Source organism: Salminus brasiliensis, chromosome 1 (genome assembly GCF_030463535.1).
Source record: "Salminus brasiliensis chromosome 1, fSalBra1.hap2, whole genome shotgun sequence".
NCBI classification, from domain to species: Eukaryota; Metazoa; Chordata; class Actinopteri; order Characiformes; family Bryconidae; genus Salminus; species Salminus brasiliensis.
Window position 1 is genome coordinate 58,715,656 of NC_132878.1, and position 27,223 is coordinate 58,742,878.

At 39.1% G+C, this 27,223-nt stretch overlaps 3 protein-coding genes across 4 annotated transcripts; 1 reads left to right on the top strand and 2 right to left on the bottom strand.

The window, feature by feature from the left end:
• Nucleotides 1-419: 419 nt before the first annotated feature.
• LOC140577063 (sterile alpha motif domain-containing protein 15-like) lies at nt 420-3,466 on the bottom strand. The gene is made up of 3 exons (XM_072696854.1): nt 3,285-3,466; nt 1,120-1,218; nt 420-776 (listed from the first exon to the last, which is right to left on the bottom strand). Exons 1-3 carry the CDS (start codon nt 3,354-3,356, stop codon nt 600-602), a joined length of 348 nt encoding a protein of 115 aa, XP_072552955.1. The 5' UTR covers nt 3,357-3,466; the 3' UTR covers nt 420-599.
• Nucleotides 3,467-8,522: 5,056 nt separating this feature from the next.
• Nucleotides 8,523-19,610, top strand: entpd5b (ectonucleoside triphosphate diphosphohydrolase 5b). Of its 2 annotated transcripts, XM_072683492.1 has the most exons (15): nt 8,523-8,715; nt 9,060-9,198; nt 11,840-12,112; nt 12,309-12,388; nt 12,668-12,811; nt 12,912-12,987; nt 13,516-13,551; nt 15,229-15,317; nt 15,441-15,520; nt 15,607-15,668; nt 15,802-15,903; nt 16,017-16,160; nt 16,499-16,555; nt 17,267-17,382; nt 17,581-19,610. In XM_072683492.1, the coding sequence occupies exons 2-15, from the start codon at nt 9,183-9,185 to the stop codon at nt 17,662-17,664; spliced, it is 1,359 nt and encodes a 452-aa protein (XP_072539593.1). In that variant the 5' UTR covers nt 8,523-8,715; nt 9,060-9,182; the 3' UTR covers nt 17,665-19,610. The 2 variants fall into 2 exon arrangements, with proteins under 2 accessions (XP_072539593.1, XP_072539603.1); XM_072683502.1 differs by lacking the exon at nt 8,523-8,715 and having other exon boundaries at nt 8,742-9,198.
• A 10-nt stretch (nt 19,611-19,620) lies between these two features.
• Nucleotides 19,621-25,566, bottom strand: znf410 (zinc finger protein 410). Its single transcript, XM_072683514.1, has 12 exons — nt 25,461-25,566; nt 24,900-24,987; nt 24,741-24,792; nt 24,503-24,635; nt 24,167-24,337; nt 23,499-23,690; nt 22,934-23,093; nt 22,554-22,735; nt 21,363-21,452; nt 20,173-20,292; nt 19,849-19,968; nt 19,621-19,758 (listed from the first exon to the last, which is right to left on the bottom strand). The coding sequence occupies exons 3-12, from the start codon at nt 24,771-24,773 to the stop codon at nt 19,658-19,660; spliced, it is 1,302 nt and encodes a 433-aa protein (XP_072539615.1). The 5' UTR covers nt 24,774-24,792; nt 24,900-24,987; nt 25,461-25,566; the 3' UTR covers nt 19,621-19,657.
• Between the last annotated feature and the right edge of the window lie 1,657 nt (nt 25,567-27,223).

Sequence of the window (27,223 nt, forward strand, 5' to 3'; positions counted from 1 at the left end):
ACACCCCTTTTGTAAGCAGCACCCATTGCTGACACATACAGCTTGTCTAATCCCTGTGGAGAAGTACTGCCAATGGTATTGGACTCTCTTGAGCAGAAAAACATAACCCTATTGGCATTTTGCCAGATGACAGTCGTGGGTTAGAGTGGGTATAAAGCCCCCCAGCACTGAGATGTGGAGCAGTGAAACTGTGTTCTCTGGAATGATGGTGCTCCATCCAATACTTTTAGGATGAGTTGGGAAGTTGGGGAGGAGGTGGCGTCGTGATCATCCAACATACTGACCTCACTAACGCAGTTGTCTCTAAATGCAGTCAAATCCTCACAACAATGCTCCAAAATCTAGTAGAAAGCCTTCCCTGGGCAGTAGAGACTAGTTACTCCAACAAAAGCAGAAGCAACTCTTTTTAATGCCTTTGATTTAGGATACAACAATGAACGAGCAGGTGTCCCAATACTTTTGTCCATGCTCTCTCTGAAGGAAAAGAATGGAGGAAAAACCCTTATTATGTTATGACTCTATTCTCCCCCAGTCACACACACTTGGGGTAAGAACATAATAATAAATGTGTAAAAAAAAAATGATCATCTGAGAAAGCCTCAAGTTTTTTTCCGGTCATTGAGGAACTGTCTGTAGGTGAGGGAATCAGCCCTGTCCCCAGTCCTGCTCTTTATTTCCAGAAACATCCCCATATCATCCCGCGGAGGGTCTGCAATACTGCGACTCCACAGAGGTTCAGAGACACCCAGCAAAACTCGCACATGTGCGGAGATAACCTGCAGGAGAAATGAGGGTTGTTTATTGGTGGGTCTGATTGGTGTGGTAAAGATTAAAAGGTACCGCAGGTGCATTCTGTAATAGGTCAGAGTTGTTGTTTTTTTATTATGAGAGCCAAAGGTGAACAGGCTACACAGAAAAACCAGCTCATCACACAGCGGGGCTCACCATTCATTTGCAACATTTAAAACAATGCTTTCCTGATCCTCCTTGTCATCATGTTACACTTAACCTTGCCTGAAAACATCTTCTGGAAAATGATGGAAGGGAAAATCAATAGAATGTGTTCAGAAAGACTGGAAATACTGGATAGATCTGCAGCCCATGATGTCAGACTCTTACCTTCATATGTTCAAAGTCAGTGATTCCCAGTCGTGGCAAGTAACAGCAGTTTACATAAATCAGTTTTTTGCCTGTGATGAGGTTCTCAGTGAAGCATGCCTGTAAGCAAATTTATTCAAATCATTAAAACAGAGGATAACACATATCATTTCACACAGGTTATGACTCAAACTGGTCACAACAAACACAGGCCTTTAGCTCTTCTTCTCCTTAGAGAAATGGGCTATTTCTAGATAACACAGGCTAGACTAACTGCACCATAAACCTTCATTTAAAAGAGGTCTCTCACACTGAATGGATACACACAGTGGCCAGATCTGTTTTGATGTCTTTACACCGTATGATGATGTCTCTGTTTTTCAGTGTTTTAAGATGGTATGGTAGGGGCCGTGATTGCTGATGTGGATGGAAAGGGGAGCAGTTTCTTTGCCACGTGATGCTAGCAAAGCATAACCGGACAATGATGACAAAGCATTATTAAAGAAAAGCTGTCCAGACCACGTCTTTAAAAGGAGAGGGGAGACACTAGCTCCAGCCCTGTGCAAAGAGCTGTGATCTATCCTACATTTTAAAACACCAGTGCATTATTTAGTCATCTTTAACCTATAATAGGGTCAAGAGAATGCTCTGTTAAATGTCAACGCAAGCATTAAATATGGCTTAACCTACACATTATGTTGAGATTGGCTTTCCCTCTGTGAGGGATTGACCCCTGTGAGTGTAATAATTATAATAATATTAATACTAATAATAATCATTTCATTTATCTTTACCCAGCAGAGCAAAAACAATCAAGGCCTTAACCATCTATTAACCATCAAGTTGGAATTATAATAAACTAGACAAGTAACATTTCTGAAGGATGCCGAATATGTGCACAGCTTAAGTGGTTTCTGCTTCCAGGTAGTCACTATAATACTACTAGATGGTTGCTATGGTGTTGCTAAGTGGTTGCAAGGTGGTTGCTATGGTATCTCAGATGGTTGCTATAGCATTGCCTAGTGGTTACTAGGTGGTTGCTAGGCAGTAGCTATGGCATTCCAGGTGGTTACTATGGTGTGGCTAAGTGCTTGATAGGTAGGTGCTATTGTGTTGCAAGGTGATTGCTATGCTATTTCAGGTGGTTGCTATAGCAGTGTCTATTGGTTATTAGATCAGCAGTTGCAATGTTGTCTCATGTGATTACTATGCCATTGCCTAGTGGTTACAAGGCAGTTGCTATAGCATTGTCTATTGGTTACTTGCTAGGAAGTTGCAATGGTGCCTCATGTGTTTACTATACCATTGCCTAGTGGTTACTAGGCAGGTTTCTATGGTGTTTCTAAGTGCTTGATAGATGGGTGCTATAGTGTTGCTATGCTACTTCAAGTGGTTGCTAGAGTATTGAATAGTGGTTGCTCGGTGGTTGCTAGGCAGTTGCTGGTGCTAAGGTGTCTCATGTGGTTGCTCATGTGTTACGCGGTTGTTGCTGTGGTAACCTATGTGGTCGTTTGGGTGTTACTCGTGGATTTGTATCATTGTGACATTCGAAGGAGGCAGAAACCTTTGCACCTGATTCATTCTTATGGGATGAAAATGCATAAATGCTACGTTGCTACGAGTTGCTTTGCAAAATCATGATAATAAAGCCTGTTACACTGACTAACGGAGAGAAAGAGAGCCAGAGAGAGCTGGAGGCACTCAGAGAGAACAAGAAAGGGTGCACAGATGTGAGTGTGTGTTTACAGGCACAGGTATTGGTGAGGACCACTGGAGCAATTTAGAGTCCTCTGAATCAAAAGCACGTGGCATCACATGACGTTTAATAATGACCCATCACCCAAATGAGCAATGATGTCATGAAATATCAAGGTAATAGTCATCAATGTAAAGTATGTGTCGAGGGCCTGGTGTCTACAGCACAACAGACATGGTGCTAACGTGACAGTCCATTTCATTTCCACAACCATGATGTCTTTGTCCCAGTTCTGCTCGTATCATGATGCGTTTCGTATGATTCTGACGATGATACACTAATACTACATCTGACGACCACTCAGTGACACGGACTAGACGTTAGAACAGACTAGAGTGCAAGTTCACGGTTAAGGCGGGCAATGCGCTACCAGCAGGAGTTAGCTAGCTAGTCAAGTGAGTTAGCAGGAGTTGAGTGTCTCGTGCGTTACCGTGTACTGGGGATACCCGAGAGACTCTACCCATTCCGCCACGTCCTGAACACTCCACTGAAGGAACGCCATTTCGCGTTGTTTCCGTTACCATAGGAACATTCCGACCAATGAGAGACGCTCTCGCCGGCTCATCGGTGAACAGTGGGACGAGCAAGACACACAGGACACAGTCCTTCAGTTAAACACACAGACAGCAGCGTGTGTTAACAATCAATCAGTCAATCAATCAATCAGTCAATCAATCAATCAATTAGAAAATAAATCCTCCCTGTATTCTCACCCCATAGCCTTCAGCTTTCTCACTGTAATGAAGAGCAGTGTGTGCTGTTGTGTAGCAGTGCACTGTTTTCATGCTGGGACTAGGATTTTGATTCTGGCTTATTTGTAGCTTGAAGGATTCCTGCATGTTCACTGCTTCGGTCTGACCACCACGCTTAAGACAACTCGTGGTGCCTAAATCTACCACACTAAAGCTCTCGACTGCTCCCAGTAACAAGAGGGCTAGAGGTTTGGCGGTGAACACAATGCATCTCTAGGACAGTAGATCCTGGAGCCCTTACAGACTCCTATAACTATGTGTAACTCAGATGTAGAGGTATTTAGAGTGGTTTGATGGAAATGGTTCACTGTTGAGAAACATACTGTACAGTGGTGGTGACAGGAACCAGGGGATGTGATAGCTATGGCAGAAATATATATATATATATATATATATATATATATATATATATATATATATAATGATAGAAAACCTTTTCCACCATGAATGTGTCTAAAACAATGTTGTAGGCCAGAACCTCGTATTCAGAGCTATAATAAATCAGGCAGCATAGTCAATTTCCTGTGATGTAGGTTTTACAGGCATTCAGTTCCTCCATCTAATCTTTCCTCTTCAAACAAATCAGAAAGACTTTGTTTACTTCTTAATGATTTAATTATGCATACATTTGGAAAGATTGGCGAAACTCCCCTTTAACCTCTCGCAGCTGTCAAGGCCATGGGCCTAACTAACAGCTTGCAGCTTGCTGCAGGGATTAACTATCTGTATGATAATATTTTGCTGAAGAATAGCAGTGGAAGCCACCCGTAACCAATTAGACACACTCAGAAACAATAGCCTATATTCACTTCATTTCCACAGTACAATGTTTTTGGTAAGCAGACGTGTTTCCAGAACTCAAAAGGTCCTGGTATAACCCTCGGATAAGCTGCTTTCTAATGTAGCAAGTAAATTACCATCTAAAAAATAAAGAATAAAACAACATTAGACAACATTAAGCCGCACATTTTAAATATTGCACATCCTGGATCAGCTCTCACTCCTCATCAGATTTTATATACGTTATATACGCTGTTTTCTGTACAACGTAGAAGGCATTTGGTGGTGTTCCCTGGGCATAAGCCTGTAATTGACATCAAAGGAGGAATTTCACAGATTCACAGGTGTGTCTTTATTAACAAACAATAATAAGAAGAAATGGAGAAAACAACTGGAAGCAGCACCATCTAATATACCCCCACACCACTTCATCTTTTAGGACCTCCTAGATTGGTTGGCTGCATGGGGGGGACCCGCATTCCCCATTACAGCACTTTCAGAAATGAAAGGAGATCATGTGAACAGAAAATCCTTACATAGCATTAATGTCGACCATTATAACCTCCAGTAATAATTAGCATTCAATAATGTACTGCAACTCACTGTTTTCCTTCTCCATCAAGATCATACGTGATATGTACGGAGAGAGAAACTAATTTGCAATATTCTTCTGGCACTTTCACCCAATAATCTTAGAACATGATTGACTGCCTTAAAATGCAACTTCATTGACTTTTTTATTTCCTGTAATGAAAAATACAAATGACAACAAGATCATTTTTGTCATTATTCTTCAGTTATTCATTATACACCCACAGCCCACAAAAACCCACCTTTAACTTATACTCAAGCATTTTATATATATATATATATATATATATATATATATATATATATATATATATATATATATATAAAATATATATATATATAAAATATATATATTATATATAATATATATATATATATATTATATAATATATTATATATATATATATATATATATATATATATATATATATATATATAAATAATCATTCAATTTCTAGCCTCCTTTACAGGCAGCCTGAAAGAAAAAGACAAGAATAGCATGTTATTGTCAAATAAATAGCATGCCATGTTCTAATATGTTCTAATATAAATGTAATTTATTTGGTGAGACACATGAGCATGTTCTTACTGTTTCAATCTGAAGATGGATTGTCCCTCATGCTTGGGAATTGCCAGCCACATTCTGTTAATGGGTAGTCACACACACATTATCATGGAAGATCAAATAAAATGCCATGTTTTATATTCAACATATAACTCTGTTGGCCTCCCATCATCCCACTCTGAGGCAGCAGAGATGGTTTCATCATCTTCCTGTAATGATTCTTTGTTTTAGTGAAAGGTAGTCAAAGCCATCAGGCTTACAACCGCAGGAGGCTCAGTCACAGAAACAACACTGCCAATCTCTGTAGAGATGGCATTACATTAAAAAAGTTCAGATTGGTCACCGGAGTGATCATTCCACAGTTTATGCACTGGAAAGGTGATTATGTAAATTTAATGGAATAGTCCTGCTTTCAATCTCAACAACAAACCTAGAGCTAAAAAAATTAAAACAAGATGTCACAGGATGACAATGTTCATTTCTCCAAACTAAGCCAGCATCACCTGATAAGTGAAATAGAAATATGTATTTATTTATCACCGGCAGTGTATTTCTATACTCTTTTTCTTGATCAAAATCATGGCAATGTGCTGCATTTACTTGTACATAGATTGGTCAGAGCATCCTGCTCATTGTTTTTTGATTTACTCCTTCACTGGAGGAGCCTAAATGCTCTGGAGAAAAACATGGTTCATGAGAGGGGTTATAAATATAAGTAAATAATTAAATAAAGCACTTCAAAACCCTTATTGGCCAATGACGGTCTCCTTGGGTATACCCTTAAAGATGTTTGTCATGTTCTTTCTGCTATTTTTTCCTCCATGAGACGAGGATGTCGCACTTATAAGGCCTGTTACTATGGCAGCCTTGGACGCTTATAGAACCACAGTTAGGTTTGCACTTCATCTATGTATAGAATATTATGAACAACCTGACTCAACTTACCTTGCCTTAATTTCTGCAGAACAGAGACCGGAGTGTACACTTGAGCAGCTTTAATATCGAGAGGTGGACGGAAATCCCATCTATAATGGTCCCTGTAGGCTATGCATGTGTATTTATATGCTTGAGGGCTTCTGTTGGCTTGTTTTTCCAGGTCGCTATACTAATTTTGTACATCTTGCACAAGAGATACCAGGTTTTTGTGATGAATTACAAAGGACAGACATGACCTACAAATATCCTATATTATATTCAGTTTAATTCATATTATGAATTATACCATCTTAGTGAACCCTGGAGGACTGTAGTCACTGCCTTTGCAGGTGTACCATATGACCTTTGAAATACAAGTGTTTGCCATCTATTACTGGGTAGGACCACTTTGCTATCAATTTCCGGGAACACTTCCAGAACAATCAGTTCTTCAAAGCATAGATTTAATCAGGTTCTAGAAAAATGTATGCAGCAAATCTTCTGTTCAATTGTACTGACATCTGGATATTGTTCACATCACTGAGGTGCATGCAGTTTCAATCCTGCTGAAAGTATCCATTTGATGAAAGGTAGGCTGTAACGATGAAACGATGCACATTTCACATGGTCAGCACCACTGTCACAGGCTATGGCATTCAAATGATACTCAATTCATATTAAGAGGTTAACTGCTTTCCCTGCACCACAGAAAGAGTGATTTCATTTGCCCCACGTTCAATCGTTTGATTTTGGTGAGATCAAACTGTAGTGTTGTCTGACAGAAAGGTAAACCAGCAAGGCAGTCTACAATATACCATACTGTAGTAGTAGAAGAAGTAGTAGTAGAAGATCTAGGACAAGGTTAGACCCACTGTGCTTTCACAGATGCCCTTTTGCACACCAATATTGAGCGTATTTGTGACTTTTTGAAGGCTGATAAATACTAATGTAGGTGATGACATCCTCAGACACTAGGGGCTAAAACTGAAACAGAATCACTGAACATTTCATATAGCAGGTTGCATGTGGCCCAGAGTTCAAATGCTATGACAATGGGGGGGTTTGGTGAATAAATCCACCTGGCATTGCCTTTAAAAGAAAGAAAATCTACTGACTACATAGAAGATAATCAGAAGCAGAATAAGGCTTTATTGGCCAGAGATTTGCGCACACAATGTCTTTGTCGTAGGTTACATCAGGTGTTCCCCAAGTCAGTTCTGGTGATCCTATGAATAAAATGAATATTTAAACATGAAGATTAAAAAAGAACTGGGGGGAATTTACTGGGAGTATTCTTCTTTCAGAGACAACTGCGTCCACATGATAATGAGAGCATGTGCAAAGAAGAGAGTGTGAGAAGGAAAGATTAAAAAGAGAATGAATAAAAAGCCAGACAGCCTCATAACAGTTTCTAGCAGTGCCACAGCTGAACAATTATACTGGATCAGATCAAAAACAGACAATGTATTGTGTGTGAAAACTCCCATCTGTGCAGCTGATTCAGAATTGATAGAACCAGACAATACCATGATTAGAGCACCCTCTTAGATCACGTGTCCTAAAACTCCCATTATAATGCTAACTCCTAAAAAGCTAAACCTCATGGCTCTGCTTGAGGCATGCTTTCATGCTTTAGACCTATGAAGATGCAGCTACATGAGTCACAACTTAGGTTATTTTTTGTATGCGCAGTACGCTATCTAATAAATTAAAAGTGCCGAAATGTGCATTTCATATAACAAAATGAATTGAAAAGTCATTGAAAAGACCTCGAATCTTAAAATCGGCGTTAAAATAGTTGAAATAATTGCAGTTTAACTGATTAGTCAACGTTGACCATGAGAACTACATTTCCCAGAATTCTACTGGCTTTAGGGGCGTCGCCATTTCTTTATGCAGTTTCTTATTATTTATCAAATTATAGCGATTTTATAATAACAGTATTTAAAAGCGAATATGCATATGGTGCACATATTAATGATGTTTATTAAATATCTAATGATATATAAAATAGTTTCTCTCGGGGGCTCTGAGAGCAACGTACCCTGAACCGGTGGAAGGGGGGTGACGTCTGCATCAGCGAAACCAGCTCGGCTGGATGTGTCGATCAAACCGTTCAGCAGTGCAGCTTGTTGTTGTTGTGCCGGTTTGGTCAAATACAATTTATTCCTTTTTTATTATTATTACCGACATGTTTTGGACGGTGAGAGGTGATAGCCAGTTGCCATAGCTGTAGCTAACATACAGCAACAGAAACGGTAAGTCAGTTAGTTAGGAAACTCTAAAACGTGAGCTGCCACTGAACCCGTAGTGCTAGCTTAACTTGCTGACGGTAGTTTACTCTGAAACCAACGCTATCGCTAGCTGGCTAACCCACTACAGCGACCTGACCTACGGCTTTGGTCAGAATAATGACACAGGTTTGGTTTAATGAACTTCCCACTTGGTGGATAACCCCCTCTCCTCCCCCAGTCCCTCCACCAGTCCCTCCCCCAGTCCCTCCACCAGTCCCTCCATCAGCCTGGGCTCGATCTAAAACTCGGCACTTCAGCAGACAGTCTGGTGGGCGCTGATAACCGGGTGGTGTGTTTTTCCTTACTAGGCAGCAGCAGCAGTGCTTTGCATCGAAACCAATGATGAGGTGTGAGCGAGGAGACCTGAGACTCCTAACCAAGAAAATGAAAAGTTTTAGCTGACACCCACCACATCACAGTTCTGCTGACTGATGAAGATATGTAGAGGTAAGAGCGCTTAGCTAGGTCTTTGTGGTATTCATAGTTGAGGGTTGGATCTCAGCTTGCCCGGTAACCCCTACACGATGATCGACTGCTCGATTTTCTGCCTAATAAGCAAACCCATCAACTTCTCATTTAACAACTGCGGTTTAGCTAGCAGACCGCAGAGCTGGCACACTTTATGTGTAGGTACAGTCAGTTCATTTAACTGAACCATAAATCACCAGGAAGTAGTCAAATATCAGATCAGCGACTTCATAATCTGAGAGACTGCACTGCACTACAGTAAGGGCTGATTTATACTTCCAGTGCTGTTATTACTAAACAACCAAACACTGGGTTATAAAAGTACTTGAAATGTTGCACAGATTATGTCTTGGCATAAAAAAAATTATTATTATTATTATTATTATTATTATTATTAGGAATGCACCGATACCACTTATTATTATCAAAACCCACTCTGACTTAAATACTCGATAGATGACTATAAATCTTGATAAACAAGTAGGGAAGCATAATCTAGCTAAGCTTGACCAAACATCTTTTTATTTGCTGTTTAAAATGAACATTAGTACACGTCTCTATGTAAAAATATACTAAACTTTAGTGTGTGGCCTTAAACAAGCTGCTTAAACCAAAAACACCCATGGAAAGAACAAGTGCTAAAGGTTCCATTAAATCTCTATGTAATGGTGATAACTATTGAAGGCTGTTTACTGGTTGTTTAAACGTTTGGTTTCATAAAGTATGCAAACCAGTCAGTAAGCTTTATGTGCTCTCTATTGCCGATACCGATACTGTGTGTAAGTGCCAGTATCGGTGCAACACTAATAATTATTATTATTATTATTAGCATTATTATATAGACACTTATTGTAAGAATGTCTGAGTCTGATATCAGACTGTAACATTTGATTGAACATCATTGATTTTGGATGTTGATCTGCATTAATGACTGATGTGATTGATGGAATGACCCCCTGTGGTTTAAAGGAGGTCATTTTGTGCTCCTCTCCTCTGTGTACGCTGACTGTTGCTAGTCTTTTTTAGCTCTCCAAAGGACATCATGTTACTCTTGACAGAAGTGATTATCTAACAAATATAACTGAGCCCTTAGGCAACATCCGCTATGGAGATGGAGCTGAAAAGGTGAAGTGCAAACAAAATGTAAAACTGGCGAAGAAACTAAGCCACACTACAACATCTCAACCTCTGGAAGGTGTTGAAATAACAAGTAGGCACTATGCTGAAGCAAGGCAAAAGCAATAAGGCCAAACTTATATTTTAATAGAATTAACAGTTTTTTGTTAATGAGATGTGTGAATTGGGTGTGAACCTTTTTAAAGTCAAATGACCTATCCTGACCCACATTGGTATACCTCTAGTGCTATTGAGTCTAAATTAATAGAGGAGTACTTATTTAACCCCACAAACTCCTCATGTTTTTAATTTGATATTCGATTGATTTTATTGAACTTATTAGTTTGAAGTGCAAAGGTAAAACTTATATTTCCATTCACCAGACTGTCAGATAGAAAATCGTGATTCGTCAGTCCACATAGCAGGTTTCCACTGCTCCAGAGTCCAGTGGTGAAATGTTTTACATGACCCCATCCAATGCGTTGTGCTTGTGCTTGGGTGCAGCTGTATCCTGTATAACTGTTCTGAGGTGAACTTTACTGGCCACCACAGCACATAAACGCAAGCATCTACACTGCAGTGCTGAACATTATGGGTGTAGGATTTGTTGGACAGTGCCAATATATGCTATTTATCTTGTGTATATATTTTCTTCTACATTTTTAAGTCCTACATTAGATACTACATTAGCTCTGGAAAAGAACTCTGAAAATAGAATTGTGCAAAATAATGTAAATTAAATAAAAATATATATTGTAAAAATGCATTAATATTCAATTGGTGCTAGTTCTCACAATTGGTGAAATGGAGATCTGCTTAGAGCAGATTTGTAAGCATTCTTACAAACTGAGTGACCATGCAAGAAGGAGACTGCCACAAAGACACCTATAACTACTTTGAAGGAACTAACAGCTGCAGCAGCTGAGATCAGTACCTCCCAGCTTTACGGTAAGAGTGGCAAAGAGAATTAAATCTAAATTAAATCATCTAGGGAACTTCAGGGTCAACTAGAAGAAGGTTCTTTGGTCTGATGAGATCAAAATGAAGCTTTTTGACCATCGGACTACACACTTTTGGTTTGGTGGACACCAGTCACTGCACATCACCACAAACGCACCATCCCCACCATGAAGCATGGTGGTGGCAGCATCATGCTTCTTGACAGCAGGCCCTGGTAGGCTTGTGAAGGTTGAAGTTTTTTTTAATTGTCAAGATTTCTTTGTAAATTCTTGTTAAAAAAAGCCTAATTATATTAACCATGATTCATTTATAAAAGCAATACAAGGGGACAACATTCACAGGGGAGAGAACTTTTTATAGGCACTGTATGAATTAGATGAGTCTGTTCCTGATTAGTGAATTTTCTTATGGCTTGGATACCATTTAAGGGCCCAAGTTAGCATCCAATTGCTTAATGACAGTTTTGAGGGAGTGCCTTCAAGCTCGTGTTTTATAAGCACTGCTGCGGTGTGTGTGCCTGACAACCCTCTCTGGTTTCTCTAAGTTTTCCAAAAGGTATCTAGAGAGAGTCTGTGCTGCTCCACTTCAGTGATGATGTCGCCTGTGCTGCATTTTCTCTTCTTGTGGATTCTGCTGAGAGAGTCAGAGTCCCAAGCTTACATGGGTAATGGCTTGGATTTTGCTGCAAACTTTGGAAACTTTTTGTCTCCTGTTACTCGTCCTGCCAACGCCAGCCGGATTTTCTATGCAATCTTGTTTGATGCTGGGAGCACAGGCACACGTATACATGTCTACACTTTCATACAGAAAGACCCAGGTGAGCAGATAATCAGTCTTAGCACAATGCTGCTAAAAGTTATCAAACAAGTTCAGTTATATCATATGCTGAGATCTCATTGTTATGTGAATGTAGTGTTTAAAACAAAACAATGCATTCACTGTTTCTATAGGACTGTTGTACATTTCTTAGGAAACACTGAATTTCTTTTTCTGTGGCTGTATTTGCTCTCTAGAGGGGTTACCTGTTTTGGATAATGAAATGTACAGTTCAGAGAAGCCTGGTTTATCTGCCTATGCTGACAACCCTGAAAATGTAAGTCCATCTCCTCTATTTTGGAAGCTTGGGTTACATTGTAGCTCACTAAACCACTGTCAGATAGGGCTGCATGACGTGGACAAAAAATATAGAGTTTGATGAAGTTGTTGGATTTGGATTGCACGTCTTCAAAATGAAAATGATTATCTCTGACTGCAGCATGTACAAACAAGATGCTTCATTAAATAGACTTGAGCAAACCCCCTTTGTACCTTTTTAGTGCACGTAAGCATGTTTATGGCGTTCCTCTCACCCATAAAGCGTCTGTGATTAAAGGCTGGATACTCGCTGAGAAAGCTGCTAGTTGTTGCCAAGAGCACTGTGCCTCGTGTGGAGTGGAAACGAACCCCAGTGGTGCTCAGGGCTACGGCGGGGTTGAGAAGGCTGCCACTAGCAAAAGCTCTTGCACTTCTAGAGGAGGTAGGAAACCTATGTGTTAGGCATGTACTTTGTGAGTTCACTGAATTTTCTAGAGGTTTGCTTGACTTTGGAGAAATAACCCTTGCATATTCTCCGTCAGGTTCAATATGTGTTTGACGAGTATCCATTCTATGTGCCTACTGATAGCGTGAGCATAATGGATGGAACAAATGAAGGTATGATTGCTTTTTCTCATACAATTAGGCACTTTGAATATGTGCTGACAATGATTAATTTAAGGAGTACTGTCAGCAAACCATACCTGAGCAAAGTCAGCTAAAAGAAAAAAGATGGCATTTAGGTAGCACACACAACAAACCTAACCACTGGCATGAGAGTCTCCTTTTGCACGTAGGTTGTTTTGAAAAAGGACTGTGACCATGTGAGGAACTGAAGGATCAGCAGTGACGTCACTTAAATGCCTTAGATGTAATAAGTGTGGATTAGGTAAATTGTGGTGGAGGTTAGTTGAGGCAGCACTTTGACGAGTTTGATTAATGTCATTGGGCTCCTGTCAGGTTGCAAAAAGCTGCTATTATTTGTCTGGAGGGATCAGCTGTGGCTTCTGTGGAGAGCTGAAGAAAATGCCCTCAGACATGCATCAACACATTGTTAACATTTTATGAAGTCAGACAATTAAAACATGCCTCAAAGGAATTAAACCATAAATGTACTTGACATAAGCTTTCTGCATTTCTTTGTAGGGATCTTTGCCTGGGTGACTATGAACTTTCTGACAGGTAACAAGAGTTGATTTTTGCTCTCTCTCTCTCTCTTTTCCATTCTGCAAGAGTCTGGCATCAACATTCACTTGGTTATAAAAAGAAAAAACTAACTGTAACAAAAACTGAGGGGAAGTTTTGGAAGAAAATGTAAGGCGTGAATCTTGCACACTGACAAGACCTTTATTTTCTAAAGGACTGTCACTTTATTTTGTTAATACTTTCAGCTGTGGGTACAGTGTCAGCATACTGTTACAAATAAAGAACAGTATTCCACCATTTTTTGGTGCAGTCCACACAGCCCCCTAATATTTACATAAAAAAAACATTCCTATTTCTAAGAGCCTGAGATCTTACAGAATTTTACCTGAACAAGCGAAACTTCACATGACCGCACGGTATAGACTATGCTGTTTATGTGTACTTTGCGTGTATGTGCCTATAAAAGGCTGGAGCTGTGTCCGAAACTGTGCTCTATTCTCTCTCATGTCGTGCACCACTTTAGTGTTGTCTGAAAACGTAGTACAGAATTTTCAGTGCACTGTAACAATCCCACAGTCCACCATAATATATAGTGTACAAACGATGCACACTAAACAGACATGGAATACCCATAATCCATTGCATTGTTTGGTTTAAAGATTCACATGCTACCTCTGCGGATACAGCTCGGAATTCAGAAAATCTAGTCTATTAAAGTGAAGAAGTCTGTTCAGATCTGTTTCTTTTATTTTTAATAGACCGTTTTGCCTACAACGTCATGTGATCAGATCAAACTACAAGCTTAAAGTTGTTGAGCCGCGTGGGCTCTGTACACTAACGAAACATCATCCCACACTGAGCTATGGCTCATGACAACAGAGCATCTGTAAGCTCATCTAATAGCATATTCTGTCTGCTCTCTCTCTGACTGCTTTATTATTATATGCTGATTTAACTTTATGAGAGAGACCGTTTAACTGTCACATATAGCAAAAATACACTCCTTTATGTGAGTAAGTATGATTTCCAGAGGAATATATCACAGTAAAGAACATAAGTGAATAAGTTGCTGTAATTGTACAATTTAGAGGCTAGCTCTAGAGGTTAACAGCTATTAGTTGTTTGTTTGTTTGTTTGTTTGTTTTTTTACCAAAAAAGAAATGACCTTGATTAATGATCAAGTCTTACATCTTTAGGTATTGGATATGCAGTACTGTGCAAAAGTTTTAGGCACCTAAGCATATTATTTAAGAGCATTTCTATCTCAGTTTCAAGAGAGTTGTTACTGTAGAAACTCCAGATCACATTAGAACAGACGCCAGTGACCATAAATACAGTAAAAATGAACAAGAGCTAGGCTGAAGAACAAAGCTTGGTTCCAGGCTTCTCCTAGATGTTTTCAGCCAGTGAGTGGATGTGTTGAATTCCCTCACCAGCTCACCTGATTTAACATCATTAAGCACTGATCACCAAACCAGGTGTTGGATGGGAACTACAAATAACACTAGACTCCCATGAAGACAGCTTTAAAAGTGTGTAATGAACACAGTGATGTAAAATCACTACTTCTGTATGAATGGTATTTGCATTTATTCTAATGTTAAGGTTTTACTGAGAAAAATAAACACTTATGGCCCAGAAAAGAAGCTTTTCCATTTTCACTTGCAATTTTTTATGGTAACAAAGAACTTTTTTTTTCAAATGTGCTTTTAGGTCATCTTCGCCCCAACATAAAAAGGACCGTGGGAATTTTAGATTTGGGTGGCGGTTCAACTCAAATCACCTTTCTTCCCAAGTCAAAAGTGAGTGTGTTTTTCTCTTTTGCACTTGGTGTTTTATTTTAGTAGATCATCTTTGTTTTGTGCAGTACTGTGTACTTAACACAAACCTGCAGTTCATCGTCCCTCTTGTTTTTTTTCTTCCAGAAAACATTTGAAAATGTCTCTGCAGACTTCATGGCAAGATTCAGTATGTTTAACACAACCCATGAGCTCTATACTCACAGGTATTTGCAAAAAACTAAGTCTTGCATTTCTGTTCATGCATGTGGAAAATGTTGGCAAGAAGGACTATTTCACTTTCTATTTCTAGTTACCCTGAGAATGGAATCAAAGCAGCTCGGATTGCAGCTATTGGTGCTTCAGGCTCTGAAGGTACAGCTGTGAAGTTGCAGTTTTGTGCAGCTAACTGTGTTGTTAATTAAGGGTGCCTGTTTTCACACCAATAAAGTAGATATTTAGTTGTGATCGTCAGATAAACACAGAAAGTGTTGCAATCTTGTTTCAGGTCTGGAATGGAAAGTTTACAAAACCTCTTGCCTGCCTAAGAACTTTGAAGGGGAATTTCGGTTCGGAGAGTTCACGTATAAAGTCAGTGGAAACCCAGAAGGTGAGGAAAAACACAAGTTTCTATACATTTCATCTTTAACTGTGTTCACAGAGACTTCCAGACGCGTCCTGTTGTTTTCCAGCATCATTCATATTTCTCTCTCTACTTTCAAGGTTACACTGGATACAAGGCCTGCTACCAGGAAATGAAGAAGGTTGTGAAAGGGATTATACAGCAGCCAAATGAGCTGAAGTACGGCGCAGTTTTCTTTGCCTTCTCATACTACTTTGACCATGCTGTTGAGGCAGACCTCATTGGTGAGTGCCATTTGAATTTCCATTGTAAAACACGTTGTATAGAAAATATGCAAGATGCCAACAATCATTTTAAACACTGTTATCATATTGAGTAAGTAGGCTATGTGTTAGCTATGGTGCTGCTGATGTTAGGCAGCAAAAATCTTTTGCTTCCCCACAAATTACAATAGTTGAGTAGTTTTGCATTGTGTTTTGATGTTTCATTACTAATTCTTGATCATAACACCCTATCCAATGTTATTTACATGCCTGATTATTTAGCTTTACATATCGTTCTGCCTTCTGTTGTCAGTATTTTAGCTGAAACTGATAGAAATGCATTCTTGTATATGTTACAGATGAAAACCGTGGGGGAGCAGTGCTAACTCGGGACTTCAGGAAAAGGGCTAAAGAGGGTGAGAGACTAGACTTTGTCTTTTTGCACTCATTTGATGTGGTTGGTAATGTGGAAATACCATAAACAGTCTTGCAACTAATGATTGAAAAAATACTGGAGTCAAAAAGTAGGGGCAGCAGACTAATTGTAGCTTGCATTTGTTTCTGTAGAGAATACACATGGCTTTTTACCAAGAAACACAAGATCAGCCAAAAGCATAAATGCAGACTAAGCTAATAAAAATGATTGTAGCAGTGGACTTGGACTAAAATCCTACGTGAACTCGCTCGTAAATTAACAACTAATTTAATCTACTTGTTATTTATATAGTAATTCTTGAGGTGAGTTTTGCTCTCAGCAGTCAGAGGCCAACTCAGTCTTTTCTTCGTTGCTTGATGGTTTTAATCATTTTGTGGCATTAATATAGATTTTAGTTGTTCTATATGAGTACTGCTTTTTACACATTTAAACATTTTTCAGGTGCAGTAATAAACACATGTTGTATATCTGACTGAGTGAAATCGATGGTTCAGGTTATGACTGACCGGTTTGACTTACAGGCCTTGCAGAAATCATTGTTCTGTTCTAAGGGGCTTTATTCATCTTTTCCTTTTTATTAATGCTGTCAGGAAACTCTGCCCTGGTCAGTTACAGTAGGTTGAGGTTCTAAATATTGATCTGTGCATGACAGTGTAGAGCTCCTAACACTAAAATCCTCTTTGCTTTAAAGTGTGCAACAAAATGGCCATGTTCAATCCAGCGAAAGCCTTCCTGTGTATGGATCTTACATACATAACCTGCCTCCTAAAGGATGGTTACGGCTTCAAGGAAAACACGGTCCTGGAGGTGAGTGTTAATGACTGTGATAAGACGAACTTCCAAAGTTGGTTGCTGGAACTGGAACGTTTTGATGTACTGCGAGCTTTTATTTGACATCTTTACTAAGATAAGTTTTACACTGAATTTCATCAACACTTTATTTTGATAGTAGATTCATTTTCACACTAACAAATGCTAATGTCCTCTGTGCCTTATTTCTCATAGTTAATCAAAAAGGTGAACAACGTGGAAGCCAGCTGGGCTTTAGGGGCTGCGATCAACTACTTTAAATACATCAGGATTCTCTGAGACAAGTCAGACCAACTCTTTCAGCTCCTACCAGCCTTTCCTGTTCCTGAGTATCAGCTCTTGCAATGCTGGAACCACTTGCATTTTATTTACCCAATGAACTGCAGCCTTCTGTTCATTTCATTTTCTTTGTCATTAATCCAGGGCTGATTCTCAAAGAGTAAGATTATATGGCTTATGTATGTGCCTTCAGGTGCTCTTCCGGAATCCACCTGGGAAGAATTTTAAATCCCTGCCTTCCCAACAAACGAATGCACACTGCTGCCAATGATTGTTGTGAATGCAATAGCAAGGCAGCACAAGAAAATAGAAGTAATCCAATGGAGGGCTCTATCAGAGAGAGCCATGGTTTACTAGTGCAACACAGCACAGATAAAGGATGCTTATGGCCGTTGACAGAGAGGTAGAGAGAGATCCTACATAATTCCTGTGCAGAGAAACATTGCTTATTTTAGTTTTTATTTATTTTCTAGGATATTAAAACCTATTCCACTTCGACTGAGAACTGTATTGTTCCCTTAAGTTGATCTTATCTAGAAACCTTTCTGTATGAGTGAGGTTGGTGTTTACAATTTTTAAATGGCTTAGATGAAATGCATATTTTAATCACACTTAAATTTTTACTTTTTATGTACATCCAAACCATTTTACACAACCACTGTTCATTGGAATGAAACAGGCTGCTTTTGTTGCTGTGCCTTTATGACTGTTGTATGTAAATAATCTCTTTGGGGATTGGTTGCTGTATTTAGTGCCTTGTTTAGAAAACAGTCTGGGTAGAAAAACTCCTTTTAATATTTATCAAATGGGTGCACTAAACTGCTGTCGTCTGAATACGTAGCATGTATGTGAATTAAGGCTGGGCTATATGGTAAAAATACTAGATCACAATATTTAAAGACTTTTTTTTACGATACACAATATGTATCACAAAACATGTTATTACAGACTAAAAAACATCAGTAGCGTCAGATTCTTATAAACTACTATTCAGATCCTTTCCTGTACTTAATACAGTGATTTATATTCAACATCTGCACTTCATCTAATTGAACCAGTCTAATTACACTGTTAGTAATGAAGTGTTTATTAAGCACTAACAGTACCCTCCATATGCTTTGAAAAGCAAATTGTGGAATCTGTATGTAAACATCTTTTAAAGCATGGAGATAAATATATAGAAAAATGTCAATCACATTTTTCTATTTATATTTATCTCCATGCTTTAAAGAATATATATCTATCTATCATAAATAAATACATAAAGAGTCATACAGAACTACAGCAAAATAATTATTCAGGCATTTCAGTACCATCAAGAGCCTTCTTTGGTCAGGTTTATTTTTTTTTAAGCAGCTTCGGTTGAATTTTAAAACCCATATTTGTTGTGGTTGTCTAAGCTGGAAAAAACACAAAACTGATGTTTTAATTTTCCAAACAGTAATGATCAAACATCCTGGAAACACAAAGCCTGTACTGTTGTAAATGCGACAATTTGCTGCTGGTTTTGAGGGAAATCTCCTAAGGCTCCTTTTTGAGAACACACTGACAACAGCATGTTGCATTATTTAGTTGTACAATCTAAGATTTCCAATTTCAATCCTGTTAAATTAAACTTGAATCAGAGTCTGTTTTGCCTTTCCTTCACATCAAGCTCTTTTTGCACTGTACTGGCAGCTGTACTGCAACACAAACAGTAAAAAGTACGGCAGTTAAATATGACTGCATCTAGAGTTCTCTAGCCTCCATTACCAACCGGGAACCATTCCAATTGGTGATGGACATTCACTCATTGCATCTTTATTATCTTAGGTGGGTTTGTATGCAATTGATGATGGCTTGTTTTGCAGAGAGATTTTTTTTCTCTTATTTGAACCTTTTGAAGATCATTCAGTAGCTTTGACAGATTATCCCGACCTTTTCTTTGACTATAATAAAGACCACAAAAAGACTGTGTACATGAACTCAGTTATTACTTTATTTACAAATACTACTATAACAATGCCACCACATCCTCCCCATAACCATGACCTCCAGCTGTCATGGTGACCAGGTCATGAGGTGGAGAGAGTACCACTACTGGGTCTGCAGGACCTAGAGCACAAAGGAGAGGAACAAAATAAGAAGCTACCAATCATTGGAAATATCATATTTGTGGTTTTAGGCCGTTTGGACAGTACGTACCTTGTGCCCTCAGCATGGCATGGTGAAGATTAACTGGCTCCACAACTGTTGTCATAGTTACCATGGAATCGCCAGCAGCACCATCAGCCTCTAACAAGCTGCTGTGAGTCAGAGCCTCTCCTGCCAGTCAAAGAGCAGTACCACATCATAGTCCTCGAGCCTAACATGTCTTCTCCATTTCCTCCTCTGTGATACTTTTACACTCAAGTGATTTATCAATGTGTGGAGTTCCACAATAGCTTGTAACAGCAGTGTAATTGCTGTGAATAATACTACAGACTCAATGGTAATCACATTACGTGGCACAAAGTGATCTCTTATTACCTGTTTCTCTGCTTTCTGAACTGAGAGCATCCTCTCCGTGACGCTTCCTCATATGGACATTTCTGCTGCCGCTCTGAGAGAAAGTCTTCCCGCATATGGAACACTGATGAGGCTTCTCCCCTAATAATGACAGAGCATTCCAGTCAGTGCATACACCAATCGTGCTGCTCTTTGGTCTAGAAGGATTCAACTTTTCTCTATCATTTTCTTCTAAGTATTAACATACAGTGGTGCTTGAAGGTTTGTGAACCCTTTAGAATCTTCTATATTGCTACATAAATTCGACCTAAAAATAAAGATTGTCACTATGAAGTCCTAAAAGTAAATAAAAATGAATAAAAAAAGTGAATAAAAATAAAAAAGAACCAAATCAAACAAATGAGACACAGACGTAGTCATTTATTTTTTGAGGAAAATTATCCTATATTATAGATTTGTAAGTGGCAAAAGTATGTGAACCTTTAGGATTAGCAGATAGTTTGAAGAGGAGTCCAATGTGCTCAATCAATGAGATGACAGTCAGGTGTAAGCGGGTACCCTGTTTTATTTGACTGTCTGCAGTTTGCTAAGGATCACACGGACAAGCCAGAAGGCTATTGGAACAAGGTGAGACCAAAATTGATCTTTTTGGTTTAAATGAGAGGCATTATGTTTGGAGAAAGGAAAGCACAAAAACGTATTCTATTTGTGAAACACAGTGGCGGTAGTATCATGGTTTGGACCTGTTTTGCTACACAAGGGGGTCATACCAGATACTGAAAGCAAAGGTTCACATACTTTTGCCACTTGGTTATTTTTCCACAATAAATGAGCATGTCTGATATTTGTTTGATCTGGTTCTCCTTATCTATTTTCAGGACTTGTGTGAAAATGTGATGACGGTTTAGGGTAATTTTATTCAAACATATAAAAAGAGTTCTAAAAGATTCACAAATGTTCAAGGACTATTTTACACAATACTATACACAAATAAAATACTAATACTATACTACAATACTAATATTAGTGTTTTATCTGTAATGATAACATTAATAATACAAATAACAATAATAAACTGTAATTTCCAATGTATTCTGCATATTTAAAACTGATTGCATACACTACACAATCTTAGAATCATATATTTTAATGTGGCAAATGTTAGTTATAATAATGCTAATATAAAGACTTATGTTTAATTTCTGGCTCACCAGAATGCACTAGCATGTGTTTGCGGAGGCTGGAGTACTCTGCAAAGGAACGTCCACAGTTGTCAACTTCACAAAGGAAGGGCTTCTCACCTAGGACCCACACAGATAAGATTCAATTTAAAACAATTCAATAAATCACCATAAAGAACTGAACAGGATACAATGGCAAACTCAGGAAGCTAAAAACATAGCCTAGTTGGACGAAATGAATGAAGTATTTGTTTGTTTCATTTGGCAAAGATCTTCTGTTCTAAACTGTACATGCTAATATATGACTGGGTTTGACATTTGCTCTTGGTCAGAAGTGTTCCTAGACTGCTGGTTGTACTGGGGCACACACAAAAAAAAAGAGCACAGCCCAACCTCTTTGCTGGCGAGCTGTAGAAGTAGTTGTCCAATCACACATTAAAGGCTTTTGTTCTAAAGTACTGATATGGATACAAATGAGCCTTAAAATAGGCAACAACATAGGTAATAGTGTTGCTACCCCATGGCCAGGCCCAAGTAAACAAGAGAGGCTTTTATTGTTGTTCCATTAGTGTACAAGAACACAGTGCAGGGAAATTACATTTCTTCAAGACAACCGTGCCACATGGAGCAACACAACAATACAATGCTGCTGTTAAAAATATGTATATTTATGCTAGCCGATGCCTGCATATGACCATATACAGCTACTGCTACTCCAACAGTGCAAGTAGTTCAGCCTGACTTTATTGAAACTGACAGTGTTCCAAGCTAAATGCTGAGGCTAGTAAATTTGCATGGGCATAATGTTTGTGTTGTGTTCCCCAAAGACCCCAAAGTTTACTGTTTTAACTTTATAGCTTATGTACTGATTTTTTTCTGTGTGATTAAAGTGGGGCACAGAAACATTTAATGGGAAATGTGCTCCAGTAAATTGGGTCTAGTGATGACCCTGCATATGATATAAAACATAACATAAATCCTAATATAAATAAATCCTGCCCTTTCAGGGTTGGGTAGATTCTGCAGTGGTGTTTTGATTTATATTGGTATATTTGACCCTACTTATTTTATTAGAAAATAAAAGTGGGTGTTACTGGTTATTTCAAAACATAGTTTGCCTAATCCTGTAATTTAAACTGAAATGTGAACACAAAAAAGTCAGGCAAGTCCAACTGCAACAAAGGTTCAAACGGATGTCAGGTTTAGGAGAAACATGCCTACCAGTATGTGTGCGCTTGTGGTTCTTCAGATTACCAGCAGTGGTAAACTTCTTGCCACAGTTTTTCTCATTACAAATGAAGGGTTTCTCGCCATTGTGTGTCCTCATATGCACCTGCAGTCTCTGCAGAACATAAAAGCTCTTTCCACAGCCCTCAGCCCCGCAGCGAAATGTGCGGTCATTTCTAAAGCAGACCATACACAGGAGATCAAGCTCAATGCATCACTTTGTGTGTGTGTGTGTAAGTGTTATTTATATGGAGAATTATTCATTATTTGTAGACCTTTGTGCAAAGCTAATTACAAAAACAAGCAGGCTTACTGCAACCAACTAATCATACAGAATCAAACAAACAAATATAATGCTTAATCTCACTTTTTACCTGTGTGTTTTGAGGTGATATTTCAGATGAGCAGGCCAGGTAAATGTCCTATGGCAGTTCTCGTAAGGACACCTGAGAATCTTCTCTGTAGATGTACGGCTGTTTCGTGGCGGTGCCTCCTTTTTTGGCCCCTCTGACTGGTAGCTATGAATATGGTCACCTGGACAAGAGATTACAGCACAGGAGATCATGATGCAGTTCTCTGATCACATGTAAAAAAAAAAACAAAAAAAAACAAAACATAACATTCTAATTATTCCATAAAGTGATAAAAATGTTTTTCTGTGACAGACGAAAAACGTGTATATGAAGAGTAAGGACAAATAGGACTATTTAAAAGTCCTATGAACATTCATTTATCTTTTTTTGCAAATGAACTATTCACTATATATATATATATATATATATATATATATATATATATATATATATATATATATATATATATATATATATATATATATGTATATATAAAATAAACAGTTTAAATAGTATAAGAAGTATGACATTACAATTTTTGTACAACCCCGAAATAAAGCCCAGCTGATGAGTCATTGAACATTACTGTTGCTACTAGCCCTGGCTTCCTTTGCCAGTTGGGCTCGAGTGGCAGCGATCAGGCTATCGTGGGCCAACTCCTGCACTCGCAGGTACCACGGGGCACTTCCGTCTCCACACTCCCCTGCTGAAATCTCCTCCTCTGCCTCATCCACGTCATCCTGCACAAACACCAGCGGCTCTGCGGATGCTGCCAGCCCTGCAGAAAGAGAATCAGAGGACACTGAGATTTTACCAAACAAAACAGAAACAATGCAATTTCAAATTCTTTTATAAATGTGCTTTCATTTTTTTTTTATCTTCCCTTTTTTGTTTACATTACACTATATGGGCAAAGGTCCCATTGCCATGGGTGTATAAAGTCAAGCACCTAGCCATGCAGTCTGCCTTTACGCACAGTCTAACTCCATCAAATTCCAGCGTGGGTCTGTGGCAGACCATGTAAATTTACAGAGCGGGGTCATCATGTGCCAAGGCACATAGTGTATAAAAGTCCTAAACACTCTGCTGACATAACAGCAGATAACTGGCCAACTGCAGATTGTGGTTCTCCACCAAAAAGACATGGATCCCTTCAGACACATCCAAAACAGTGTGGATTTTAATGTGAATCCCACAATACCATTCTAATGGATGGTAATGGTATGGTCACATTCGCAGCAGATTTAATCATACCTTTAGCAAGGTTGAGCAGGACATAAGAGGTGCTGTCTGGTTGCTGGAGGTCCTGAAGTATTGCCGGTGGAGTTGGCGTCGGGGAGTGAGACTGAAGCTGCACAACCAGGGGGCTTCTCTCTGGCCCAAACTCCGACAGTGATGGAGAAGCCGCATGGCTAAGAGTACTCTCTTGAGATTGAGAATCAATCAGAAACACAGCGGTAAGAATCTGCCCACCAATGGCCGGCCAGTGCAAATATACAGGGGAAGAGACCAGCATCTAAACAACCAGCAAACCTCTATATAACTTGGTCACATCAGGACCACAAGACCAAAACTTCAACAGTCTTATACCTGGAAGGTCTAGCTGGCTGCATATGGAGTTGTCAGAAGAGGCAAGGAGAGGTAGACACTGTGTCTTGGGGTCCGATTCCTCCAAGCCCTGGCCCAAGGGTATGGAGGCGTTCTGCACAAACTCAACCAGCAGCTTTACAGAGACAGAATACATAGGAATGGTTATCTTACTAGCCTTCAATACTACACTTAACCAGGTTTCTACATGGAAATGTGTGCAGTGCAGTGAAATAACTACCTCAGGTTTGGAGTCAAGCTCATCAGAAAGCATGGATTCAGTCTTATATGACCTATGTAGAGGGAATGAAATGTCATAAAAATCGGTATGATACAACACATTATGAGACACAGCTAAATAATAATTGCCATAATTCAGGCACAGCTAGATCACACTCACCCCGCCGATGTGGATACATAGGAAGACTGGGTCAGAAATAGCCTTCACATTACAACTGTCAGAGGGTTTTGCCTGATCGTCCAAATGTCTAAATGAAAGAAAGGCAATATTTAAATGAAACACACATACATACATAACTAATCACAAACAACTTTCTTTGCTAACCTAATCTAATCTCCAGTCCTCACACAAATGACATATTTGATGAGTCCTGCTCTGGCCTGACAGGCAGCTATACACATGCGGGTCAGGCAGCTTAACGAGCTGCCAGCTTTCACCGAGCTAGCCAGTAAAACGACCACCTGGCTAAACCCAACAGTGTAAAAACAACATTCCCTTTACTATACTTTACTAATACTTTTCTCGACACTCGCTGCAGTGTAAACAGCTGGCTAGCCTCCTGTTAGCCGTTAGCTAGCTTCTGTCTCTCGCTGCCTCGACTCAACCACACAATCCAGCGCCAGTGCCACTGCGAGTCCAATTAAAACAAGCCGATGTTGTTCAACTGATCCCCACCAATATCACACATCCCGCTTCAACACAAACTTATCAAAGACCTACCATCATCGTGTTCACGTTTAGCCAGAAGACAAAAAAAAACAATCACAAACAAAAAGCTCGCAGGCAAGTGTCCTTCCGGGTTGTAATGAGGACTGTGCGATTTCAGCAATTGTGGAGTCGATTCTCAGAGTCGATTCTCAGAGTCGATTCCACACAATATTTTTAGCGCTAGATCAAGCGACATGAAAAGGACACTATGAATCAGATAATTAAAACACAATTACGATTGGCGGTTTAGTCTTAACCTAAAGCGACACATTAGCTAACTAGGGCACACGTGGTGGCAGATTAGTTACATGACCTATGTGAACTGTGTCAATGCTGGTGAACGCTGTTGGGCTGTGCGATACTTTCGTTAGAAGCTTCGGAGTAGACACTCGATTCCCAAACGCCTGAAATCGAGAGTCGACTCCCAGAACAAGACCAGACCAGAGCAGCACTGCGTAAACACACGCACACATTTCAGCACACCCACTTCTGAATATAAATCGTTTCTTTACAAAATAACAACAATACTACTACTACCACTAGACTGAGGGACAGCTCGGTTCACCGGGCAGTCAGGATGCTCAACTCTCTTCCTGCTCCCCTTCCCCCCCCTTAACATACAGACTTTGGATCCTGCACACAAACCCAACACTGAACTCTGCATCATCAAGAGCAGGTCATGCACACGTCACTACTAGCTCCAATTTGCACTACTGTTTATATTTGCACTGACCATACCCAGATTTTTCATTTGCTGCATATCTCACTTTAAGATAAGATACGATAAGATAAGATAATCCTTTATTAGTCCCACAGTGGGGGAAATTCTCAGTGTCACAGCAGAAACGGATAGCAAGACACTCAGATGCAAAACAAAATGTAGATAAATAATTTACACTAAAAAATGTAGATAAATAATTTACACTATAACGTTTTGATGTAATTTTAGGGAGCTCTATGCATATACTTTATTTATACACTTTATAAATACACTGCTTTATGTGACACTTTACTTCTGATATCAATGTCAGGGAACTCTATTTATTTATACAAACTAAAAAACTTAATAACACTATTTAATTCCTACAAATTAGTATTATTACCATTTCTTGCTTTGTGTCATTTAATGTTTATTTAAAGGTTTGATGTTTATTTTGTTGCACCATGGGTCTGAGAGTTTCAATAATTTTTAACGCAGTTTCAATCTTGTGTATGGCTTTTTTTACAGCTTTTGACAATGAAGCTGACTTTGACTGTGACTACTACTACTACTACCATGAAAAGTAATAATAATAATAATAATAATAATAATATTTAGAAGAGTAATTACAGATCTCAATTTTATTTAAGGTATTTTCACTGATTTCTGATACCAGACTCAAAAGCAATAATGATGAGTCCACCTACAAGAGTCCACCTACTTGAGCTGCCTGTTTGGTGTCACAACAACAGTCTTGTCCTGAATGTCACCAAGACCAAGGAGCCCATTGTGTAATTGTGGCCTCCTGTCAGCTCACTTTCTGTGACGTAACCCACCCTGTCAGCAGTTCCAGATTCCTGGGAGTGAAGCTGTCAGACTCCCTCCCTTGGACCCTGAACATCAGCAGCCTCCTTAAAAAGACACATTAGCATCGGTTTGTTTTTTGAGAAGACTAAAAAGCTTCCGAATGAACACATTAACTATGGCTGAAAGTAGCACTGTGTTCCTCACTGATTTAATTGTATGGTTTCCCACACCAATCTCAATACACACAATACATCTCACTACAATACCA